The sequence below is a fragment of the Sus scrofa genome, chromosome 3, assembly GCF_000003025.6.
Source record: "Sus scrofa isolate TJ Tabasco breed Duroc chromosome 3, Sscrofa11.1, whole genome shotgun sequence".
In the NCBI taxonomy this organism is placed as follows: domain Eukaryota; kingdom Metazoa; phylum Chordata; class Mammalia; order Artiodactyla; family Suidae; genus Sus; species Sus scrofa.
Window position 1 is genome coordinate 7,802,108 of NC_010445.4, and position 11,970 is coordinate 7,814,077.

At 42.4% G+C, this 11,970-nt stretch overlaps 1 protein-coding gene across 1 annotated transcript; it reads right to left on the reverse strand.

The window, feature by feature from the left end:
• Positions 305 to 4,121, reverse strand: LOC110259866 (olfactory receptor 2AE1-like). The gene has a single exon (XM_021086184.1). It carries the CDS (start codon positions 2,294 to 2,296, stop codon positions 1,268 to 1,270), a length of 1,029 nt encoding a protein of 342 aa, XP_020941843.1. The 5' UTR covers positions 2,297 to 4,121; the 3' UTR covers positions 305 to 1,267.

Sequence of the window (11,970 nt, forward strand, 5' to 3'; positions counted from 1 at the left end):
CATACCACTGTCCTCTTTATTTTTGGCAGATGACAGCAATACATGAATAACCACCCATCAAGGTAGCTTGGGTTGTTTCATTCAGAAATAATCTTAGAGCATTCCTAACAAGGCCCTAGTTATGTGTGGAGAGAGAGAGGTAGCAGAGGAAAAACCAGCTCTAATTGGAATTATCTAACTCTCTCTAGAAGTTTATTCAGGATATTTATGCCTTCAGAAACAAGCCAAACATCATTTCTGTGAAAATTAATTCTCCTGATAGTGGCAGGTCACAAGGCAAATACAAACTGAGGGCTGTATGGGAAAGATAGCACTCAGATCATGAGAATAGCCCATCTTAGTTCATCACCTTGAGAATGCCAAAAGGCTCTTTCTCAAAGGGAAAATACCAACTTGTCAAAGAAAGCATAACCTTGCTGGCAAACACTGTGTTATTCTTCTGAAGATGGTCCCTGGACTGAACAAAACTTTTAGCTGATAGAAGAAGCAAGGCAGAGAAATTTGTCCATCACTTGGGCATCCCTCAGCCCACCAGACTCCAGGACAGCTCACGGAGATGTCAGATCGCTTCATTTACATGGGATTCATATCAGATTATCTCAGAAAATGAGTCTTACCAAGCGATCTACTTTATTATTTATAAATTTCTTTCCTCTCTTCATTGAATAACATTCATGTCAGGTGAGATGGTAAGACAGTCTTGGCCCTTTTGTTAATCCATGCAACAAACAGTAATTATTTCATGTCATGTTGGTTCCTGGCTTGGGTGAGAAATAGTAAACAAAGTAGAATGCTTGCCCTCTTGAAATGCTCATTCTAATAAAGCAGTCAGTAAGTAGAATATATTTTGCAAATCATGCAAATTAGGGTTACAAGGTAGAATCGAGAGATGCAGAATGAAGATGCTGCTTTAAACAGGGTCATCAGGAGGCATGTTTGGACAAGGTCACTTTTTAAATGAGATCCAAAAGAAACTAGAGAGTGTCTAGAATGTTCCAAGACTTGACCTTGGTCTTCTCAGACTCCAGAACTGGGAGAAATGGATGTTTGTTGTTTAAGCCACCCAGACTATGGGTATTTTTGTTAGGGCAGCTCAAATAGACTACAATAGTTCTTTATGGTGCCTAGCTGCCTGAGACCAGGTTAGAATACTGGAATGTTTGTTAATCACTATAATTTTGCAGTAGTCATCAGGGATGGGGTCCCTTGAAAATTCTTTGAAATTTACTGAGGACAATTTAAGGAGCTTTAACCATTCAACGCACACTCAGGACAACCTCTCTTGAGGATTTTGAGTGATCATCTCTCTCCCCAGCACTTTCCTCAGAGCCTTTGCCACATCCTTATTCCGGAGAGTGTAGATCAGAGGATTCAGGGTGGGAGTAACGATGCTGTTGAACACAGAACCCACTTTGTCTTGCAATGGGGTGCGCTGGGACCTGGGCCTCATGTAGGAGAAGATGCAGGCACCAAACCAGAGGGAAACCACAGTGAGGTGAGAGCTACAGGTGGCAAAGGCATTCCTCTTACCCCCAGCTGAATGCATATGAATAACACTGTGGAGGATGAAGACGTAAGATGCAGAAATCAGGACGATGGGGAGCAGGAGCAGGAGGATGGTGCTGATGTACATGGTGGATTCATACACAGTGATGTCTCCACATACCAACTTCAAAACTGCTGGAAACTCACAGTAGAAGTGGTGGATGTTCCGGTGCCCACAGAAAGGGAAGTGCATCAAGATTGCTGTGTGAATGAGAGAGTTTACTGATGCTCCCAACCAAGACATAACAGCCATCATCTGTCCCACCTTTCTGTTCATGAGACCAGCATAACGCAGTGGGTGACAGATGGCCACATAGCGGTCATAGGACATGAAAGTTAGGAGAATACACTCGGCACAACCCAGAGACAAATAGAGGAAGTGCTGGGTGGCACAGCCCACTAAGGAGATGGACTTGGTGCCAGAGAGGTAGTTGATGGCCATCTTGGGGATGGTGGTGGAGACATGCATCAGATCCATGAGGGAGAGCTGGCTGAGCAGGACGTACATGGGGGTGTGAAGCCGGGGGTCGGCACAGATGAGGAGGATGGTGAGGGTGTTGCCACTCACCGCAATCAGGAAGACCACCATGGTCAAGGAGAAGAGGAAAGCGTGGGCCGGGGAGTCATCAAAGAGCCCTTCCAGGATGAAGTCAGCCAGAGAGGAGGTCTGATTCCTCTGCCCATCTCTCCTTTCTCTGCCCCTGGGGAAAGAGGAAGTGGGGACCCAGGTGCTGTCGGAGTCTTTCCTCATTAAGGAAAATTATATGGACACACACATATGTATGTATATACTCATCTTCTTTTATAAGTACATGCTTTTCCTGTACACTCAAGATTTTATATGAAAAAAATTATAAATACATATCAGTCAAGGTTTAAATAGAGAAGCTGAACCACTGGGAGATTTACACAACATATATGTACACATTTAATAGATTGTATGGTAACTTGGCCTTACTTGACTCTGGGGGCTGGGTAAGCAGTCTGTGGAATGCTGATGGACCAGTGTAGGAAATTGCAGTCCATGGGGTAAGCCATCAGTCAGGAAAGATGGATAGAAATGGATGGTAGTGGGAGAGTTCCCTGTGGCTCAGTGGGTTAAGTATCCAGTGATGTGGCTGCAGTGGCTCCAGTTATTGCAGTGACTCGGGTTCAGTTCCTGGCCTGGGAACATCCCCAGGCAGTGGCTGCAGCCAAAAATAAAATGATGGATCAAGGTCAGGCCGGAACCTACAGACATGACAGGTAATCCCACAAGGGCAGACTGAAACCCAGGTCACTTGCCTCTGGACTTGTTGGCAGGGTTCTCTTGCACTAGCTGGGGCCCTACTTAATGAGGCTAGACACACACTCCTAGCCCAGAAGTCAGAGCATCTAAGGCAGGATCTGGGGAAGACAGAGTAATGGCAGGCCCACGGCTGCCTCCCACCAGGTAGGTAAGTCAGCAGATCAGCAGCAGTGTCATCAGTGATAAGAATGGCCGCTCCCCTCTGGCTGAGAGATCTTCCTGAGCAACTTTCCCTGGCCCACCTTAACCTGACACTCACCAGAGAGGTGTTCTGGTAGATGAGGGGCATCCTAGCCCAGGTGACACATCACAACAACACCAGACTGGATCTCCTGTCAAGGTGGCACATGTACACATCTCCTTAAAACACACATGATCCCACAATGAACACAACAAAGTCATCCTTCTGCCTGATATGACCAAACACATGCAAGTATTCATAGAAAAACAAGGAAGAAATACCCATTACTGTTGTCCATGGACTGAGTCACCCTTTCCAAGTGATACCCATCTGTGGATGTCAGGTGCTCACTTTCTCAGTCACTCCTGTTGATGCTGATCAGGCAGCATGGATGGAGGCTCTACGTGGGCTCAGTGACATGGCCTTCCACTCACCATGGATGTCCACTCAGTCTACACTCAGCCTCTGCTGGGGCCCCATCTGCCAACCCAGAGACCAACACAGAGTCCCTGATATGGCACCATCCCCAGCAGAATCAGCCAGATACTGGAGTGGTAGATGCATTGTATTGATGGCTGCCATTAAGGCAGGGAAATTACTTTATTCTCACTGGATTGGACACTCTGGAGATGGATTTGCCTCCCTTTCCTTCAGCTCTGCTGCCAAACAACCCCCTGTGACATACAGAACCCTGTATTCAGCCTCATGGTATACACAGAGCTGCTGTGACTAAGAAGCTTCTTTCATAGCACATCAAGTGTGGGGATGGGCCCCTTGCCCAAGGAATCCACTAGTCTTACCAAGCGCTCCCTCACCCTGAAACAAGTGGCTTGAAGTATAGTTATAGAGGTGTTCATGGGAACCAAGTAGACACATAACAAACCACAGTACGTGCTTGAGAGCAAATGAGATATGCGTCCTGGGTATAACTGGGAGCCTTCCAATTATGGGCTGGGGTGTTTCAACTCCAATTATAACATTTAATCAGCCAGTCAGCCCTCTATCACATTCTCCCAAGAACACTGATCAGAATGAGAGCTTGATCTCTATGGTGAAACTGAACTTTAAAAAAAATCTAGAGTGGAGTTCCCATCGTGGAGCAGCGGAAATGAATCTGACTAGGAACCATGAGATTGCGGGATCGATCCCTGGCCTCTATCAATGGGTTAAGGATCCAGCATTTCTGTGAGCTGTGGTGTAGGTCACAGACGCGGCTTGGATCCCGAGTTGCTATGGCTCTGGCATAGGCCAGTGGCTACAGCTCCGATTGGACCCCTAGCCTGAGAACCTCCATATGGGGCAAGAGCGGCCCTAGAAAAGACTAAAAAAAAAAAAAAAAAAAAAAAGACAAATTAATTAATTAATTAATTAAAATAAAATAAACCTAAAGTGATCCCCAAATGCCTCCCTATCCTTCTGGGATTTTTCTCCAAAACATCTTTCTAGATGATCATGCATCCAGATAACTTATATTTTAGAGTGAAGAGCTCACCACTGAGAGTATGTTTAGAAGTATCATTTGAGGAGTTCCCATTGTGGCTCGGTGGTTAACGAATCCAACTAGGAACCATGAGGTTGCGGGTTTGGTCCCTGCCCTTGCTCAGTGGGTTAACGATCCGGAGTTGCCCTCAGCTGTGGTGTAGGTTGCCGACTCGGCTCGGATTCCCCCGTTGCTGTGGCTCTGGCATAGGCCGGTGGCTACAGCTCCGATTTGACCCCTAGCCTGGGAACCTCTATGTGCCGCAGCAGCGGCCCAAGAAATAGCAAAAAAGACAAAAAAAAAAAAAAAAAAAGGAAGAAGTATCATTTGACCAGTAAGAGAGCAGGCATGATCCCTACCTTGCTCCACATGTAAGCAGCCCAGTTCATCCTCTGGGCTGTCACCTCACACGGTCATTTCACACTCAGCTCCCTGTGGATGAAGAGCCCACATTCCCCACACTCCCTCTGTTCACTGCAGCCCAGGAAAGACCCCACACATTTCCCTTTACTTGGGCACCTGTATCCTTCCCTCAACACACACACTTCTCTCACTAGTCTCCATCTTTCTCTGGAAATGTCCATAGCGTACATTGATCCATCACCTGAGTCCCATCTCCCTTCCTCCCACAGGCAGCCTTCCTGTTCACATCCCATTCTGAGCTGTGCCCCTCAAGGGACTTTTTCCTCTGTCTCCTCAGGCAGCTTTCATCAAGGAACAACCTGACATCACCCCTGACCTGAGGTAGAGGAGTAAGCTGACCATGTCAGAGATTGCCTTCATCCCTAATAAAAGGCTCTGGAATGGCCCAAGCCCCAACAGTGCCTTACCTGGAACCTTCTCTGCAGAGGCTTGTGGGGAGAACAAGCATAGACGTGAAGAGAGAGGGCAGGACAGGGTCCCACTGCCTCACACCCTGGCTACTGAACGTCCAAACAGGGCTTTTCTGAGGGCTCACCAGACGTCCTTCCTCACCCTGGGAATCTCTGTTTACTGTGGAGAAGCAGAGGGTCCCACCCAGTCACCTCTCTTTACACTCGTTCTGTCCTGACAGCATCACCAGGAGCAACCATCTGCATGGAATTCTGGGATGCTCTTGTGTGCAGGTTCAGATTTTGCATTCCCTCAGCATGCCTCAGGACAAATTAACTCATTCAACTTCACTAGCCTCTAACTGGAGTGGCTTTGAATCCTGTCTATGCCTCCTCTGCCTCTAATGACAGATCAAGGTGCTTCTCCGTCCACAACAGTGATGAGATCTTGGGCCAGAACCCTTTACATTAATGCTCCCTGGTTAAGAAGCTCCATTTAATCCCTGCTTAATCCTCATGAGTCCAGAATCAAAAGAAAATCTGTTTGGCATTTTCCGCTCTATTGGGTCACTCAAGGAACCCTCTTAGCTTTACTCCTCCCTTCCCACTTAGTAAAATAAGAATTGGGCTCTAGCACTGGCTTTTAGAATCAGTCCCTTCCTGACTGTACAGATGTTTGACGGAAGAGGGGATTCATCCATGAGAGATAAAACAGCCCCCAGCCCAGGGGACCCAGGTCGGTGGAGGCAGTTGAGGATACTAAATATATGGCATCAGGGATTCCCACCCAAAGGACACATCCTGAATCTCTTCTGGAAACCATGCCTCAAGATGCCCATTAGACTTGCTGTGGATGAGATAAGCGTCCCAAAGGGCTTTGCTTAAAGTTTGAGTGTAGGCTCCGGGGAGTGAGAGATTTTGAGGAGTGTGGCTCAAAAAATCACATGGGGATATCTTCTCCAAGGGCCACTGAACTGTGGAGAGAAACAATTCTAGAGGTCCTAGCTTGATTTTTTTTTAATTCCTCACTTTCTATAAATTTTTTATTGAAGTAGAATGATATAAAATGTTGTGTCTCAGGTGTATAGCAAAATGATTCAATGGTATATATATTCTTTTTCAGATTATTTTCCCACATAGGTTATTATAGAATACTGAGGAGAGTTCCCTGTGCTATGCAGTAAGATAATCCTTGTTGATTATCTATTTTACATGTAGTAGGGTGTATGTGTAAATCTCAAACTCCTAATTTATCCCTGCCCACCACCTTTCCCCTCTGGTAACTATAACTTTGTTTTCTGTCTGTGGGTCTATTTGTTTTTATATGCTTATTTGCTTTATTTTCATTAGATTTTCACATACAAGAAATATCATATGATATTTGTCTTTGGCTTATTTCACTTAGTCTGCTAATCTCTAGGTCCATTCAAGTTCCTGCAAGTGGCATTATTTCATTCTTTTTAATGGCTGAGTAATATTCCACTGTTTAAATATACCACAACTTCTTATACATTAATCTGTTATGAACATTTAGGTTGCTTCCTTGTCTTGGCTATGGTAAATAGTCCCATATAGAACATTGTTGTGCGTGTATCTTTTTTATTTTTATGGCTTTCTCCAGATGTGTCCAGGGGTGGGACTGCAGGATCACATGGTAGCTCTATTTTTTTGTTTTTTAAGGAACCTCCATATTATTCTCCAGAGTAGCTGAACCAACTTACATTCCCACCAACAGTGTAGGAGGGTTCCCTTTCCTCCACATCCTCTCCAGATTTATTATTTGTAGATTTTTTGATGATGCCCTTTCTGACCAGTGAGGTTGTACCTCATTGTAGTTTTGATGTGCAATTGTCTAATAATTAGATTAAGATGTTGAGCATCTTTTCATGAGCCTACTAGACATCTCTATGTCTTTAGAGAAACATCTACTTGGATCTTCTGACCATTTTTTTATTGGGTTATTGGGTTTTTTTAATATTGAGCTATATGAGCTGTTTATATATTTTGGAGATTAATCCCTGTCAGTTGCATCATTTGCAAATATTTTCTCCCAGTTTCCTTTGCTGTGAAAAAGATTTTAAGTTTAATTAGATCCCATTTGCTTATTTTTGCTTTTATTTCCTCTGCTTCAGGAGGTGGATCAAGAAAGATATTCTTGCAATTTATGTCAAAGAGTGTTCTGCCTATGTTTTCCTCTAGGAGTTTTATAGTATCTGGTTTTACATTTAGGTCTTTAATCCACTTTGAGTTTATTTCTGTGTATGGTGTTAGTGAAAGTTGTAATTTCATTCTTTTATATATAGTTGTGTCCAGTCTTCCCAGCACCAATTATTGAAGAGAGCACCTTTTCTCCATTGTATATTCTTGCCTCCTTGGTAATAGATTAATTGACCATAGGTGCATGGGGTTTTTTCTGCGTTTTTTTATCCAGTTTCATTGATCTATATTTGTTTCTGTGACACTGCTACACTGTGTTGATTTCTGTAGCTTTGTAGTATGGTCTGAAGTCAGGGAGCCTCTGTTTTTCTTTCTCAAAATTGCCTTGGCTATTTGTGGTCTTTTGTGTTTCCATACAAATTTTAAAATTTTTTGTTCTAGTTCTGTGAAAAATGCAGAAGTTGGAAGTTTGATAGGGATTACACTGAATCTTTTGGTTGCCTCGGGTAGTATAGTCATTTTGACAATACTGATCCTTCCAATCTAAGAACATGGTGTATCTTTCCATCTGTTTGTGTTATCTTTGATTTTTTTCATCAGCATTTAGCTCCTTTCCATCTATCCTTTTGGAAGACAGTCTGAGAAAGATCTGATCTCTGTGGTCCACAGGAGCCTGTGGAGGGTTTCCCCATGTGCCATATCATACACAAGAAGTCAAACCATTACCACCAGTATCACCCATCCTTGCTGTTGGTCATACTGCAATCTTCTAGACTACACTGATAGGTGAAAAGTTTTCAGATACAGAAGTAAAAAAAAGTGGTGTATCTGTACATCTTATTTACTCCCATGTCCTTCTCATACCCTACTCTTCCTCTCCATTAAAGGATCTCCTGAGCTATTCTTTGGTTCTGGATCTCAACTTGGATACTAAAATGTCTTACTTCACTGAGTTTATCTTGTTTATTCTTTGAGTAGATTCACTTCATCTTCATTTTCTTCAAAACATCTGTCTAGCGATTTACTTGGTACCCTTGTTCTTGCCGGAATATAATCTCTCTCCATTTAAGGCAGTTACGGCATTTACATAATGCATTATTACTTTGACTGATATTTGATGGTCATCTGCTATGTGCCAAGCATACTGTGTCCAGTGACAAACAAGCAAGTATTGTCCCTTCCTCTGGGAGACCTAGAGATAGAGTAAATAAACAAATATACTATTACATAGTACAGGGAGGGAGGGAAGGAGGAAAGGAGGAAAATGGAAAAAAAGAAAGAAATGGAGATGGAGGGAGAAGGAAGGAAGAGGAGCAAGTTCTAGTAAATTTTATTCAAAACAGAATGTGATTTCTTAGAAAAGTAAGAGAGTATCATGATAAAATTTACATGTTTTACACCTCACACTACATGATGTATGTTGGTGGATCTATATTACTGGGTAACAATGGAGGCCAGGTGGCCAATTATGAGGCTGTTGCTCCATCCAAGGAAAAGAGAGTCGTGTTTTGGACTGATTGTAGAAGTGAATAATTTCAAGACATTTTGGGAGGGTGTCATTAACCTAGTCAAATGATTGATACAACATGAAACATTGAGCAAAAGGGGATCTCATAACAGGAAACTAATAAAACTGCTTTAATAAAAACAGATGATTAAGAGTACCATGTAAAATTATTTATGAAAGATTCAAGGACAAAAATATACAACTTTCTTAAATTTCAGAACTATTAAAAGGCAAAGATAATAGTTACATATAGAAATATTTTTTATATAGAAATATTTCTAGGAGTTCCCGTCGTGGCGCAGTGGTTAACGAATCTGACGAGGAACCATGAGGTTGCAGGTTCGATCCCTGGGCTTGCTCAGTGGGTTAACGATCCGGTGTTGCCGTGAGCTGTGGTGTAGGTCTCAGACTCAGCTCAGATCCTGCGTTGCTCTGGCTCTGGTGTAGGCGGGCATCTACAGCTCCGATTAGACCCCTAGCCTGGGAACCTCCATATGCTGCGGGAGCCGCCCAAGAAATGGCAGAAAGACAGAAAAAAAATTTTTTTTAATAAGAGCAGAAAGCCTATGAATACAATATGGCAGAATTCAGGACAAAGATAACCTGAGTATTAATAAATATAAATGGATTTAACTCATTTCTCACAGAAAGAGGTTTTCAAATTAGGTCACCAAATAATATTGAACTCGATATAGTATAAAAGAATGGATCTCTTTTTAAAAGTTTAGCATAATTTTTTCATTATTCTAAAAATTAAAATATAGAGCTAAATGAAAATTGTTAAAAAAAATAAAGGACTTTTATCTCATCATCTGAAAAATTAGAATTTAATTTCAAATGCATGGAAGACAAGGGAATATTATAATGCTAAAAGGGCAGTCTCTGAAGTGTATATAGTGAAAACTAAAATCCGTACAAGACTGTAAAAATGGGTGCAATCTATAATGAAGATACAGCAGTTATGAAAATGTAAACACTGACACAGCAGGAACATTGAATAAAGCAGATTATAGAAACTATAAGGAGAAACAGAAATTCATTGGAGGAAGAAAACTTCAATATACCTCTCTGTGTGTAAGAAAGATTTAAGTGGACAAAAACATAACGACTGAAAAGAAAGAGATACATAACCAACATAATCAGTAAGATACCTCTCATTGGTCCACGTGTTGGCATAATTAAGCAAGCAAAGGATTATAGGGCCATAGACACTGAGTTCAAATCCCCATTCTACTACTTACTGGCTAGGTGATCTCAGGCAAGTTATTTCAACCACCTATGATTACGTTCTCTGTTTAAAATGACAATAAAAATAATGTATACTTCATAGGGTTTTGTGTGAATCTGATGCGTCAGTATATTTCAAGCACACAAGGTAGTGCCATAATGCCTCCGTAAGTGCTACCTTACGTAAGAGTAAGCCAGTCTTATCCACTAGAAATGTATACTCCACGAGACCAGTGGTTTTTCTTCTTTTGTGTTTTTCTTCACTGACACCTTCCCAATGCCTTAAACAAAATTTGAATTGTCTGACCACACGAAACTTTATATAACCACATTACCAAGAATGGTTAGGAAACAGACCAGAAGTTGAACACATTTGTTTGGATTCCTCTGATCATAGAGACATATCATAATTCACTTTATAATGGTGTATGTTACACAATAAAGTTATGTAATTTAAATAGAATATGACAAGTATTCATGTACTCAGGAATTCTAATTAAATGAAACATACTGTATAGAGAAAATCGAATCAGAACAAGAGGGAAGGAGAAGATTTGAGTGGGAGGAAAAAAAATCCTTTTCTAATTACTTAAAACATACATGTAAGGACTTCTGCTTTCTGACCAAGATGGAGTAACATAGGGTGGGGGGGTGTGCACAGATTTTTCCTTTCTGCCTACAACAACTTAAAAACTGCACAAAATGTATGAAATAACAGTTTAAGACACTAGACATCAGACCAGAATAGGACAGTGATACCTGAAATTTGGGAGAAAATGAGATGAGCCCTACAGTGTCTTACATTCTTATCTTTAGAGTTTTCAGGCTGCAGTGTTGGGAGAAAGAAGCCAGATACAGCCAAACCACTTCCCTGGGTTGAGGAGGAAGCTGAGTATCTGCGAAGGTCAAGCTTACTGGAATTTGCAGGGCAGAATAGTGAAGAAAAGAAAGCTGCTTAGGAGTTTCCTCTGTGGCACAGTGGGTTAAGAACCCAACTGCAGCAGCTCTGGTCACTGCAGAGGCATGGGTACAATCCCTGGCCCACTGCAGAGGGTTAAAGGATCCAGTGTTGTCGCATGGGTTGCAGCTGAAACTTGGATTCAATCCCTGGCCCAGAGATTTCCATAGGCCAGGTATGCAGACATTAAAAGGAAAAGAAAAGAAATCTGCACAGAGAGAGAAACCAGAGGAACGCAGGAGCTCCCCAGGTAGTTAGCAGAGAACTGATCAGCGCATGTGCTTGATGAAACCACTCAAGGCTAAGGAAAAGAACTACCTGGACCTGGGTCAGGCCAGGAACAGTGCTTGTTCCCACCAGCCAAACTGTAAAACCCAAACTGGAGGACTGGCCGTAATACTCTGAAGTCTTGCCTCAATAGTGAGGAAGAATTAGACCTAGACTGAACCCTGCTATGGTTCTGCCTAACAAATCCTAAAAGCAAAGTCCAAAAGGATCAGATTCCCAATAACTACATTTCAGAATAAAGCACATGAATATTTGCAGGAATATAAAATTATCCAGGAGTTCCCTCATGGCACAGCAGGTGAAAGATCCAGCACTGTCACTGCTATGGCTCTGGTTACCGTTGTGGCACAGGTTGGATGCCAGGCCTGGGAAATTCCGCATGCCACAGGCGTAGCCAAAAAAAAACAAAAAACACAAATATCCAACACACAAGATAAAATGCACTGTGTGTAGTAATCAACAAAAAATAACCAGGCATGCGATTAACCATGATGAACAGAAAAAGCAGTGACTTGAAGTCTACTCAG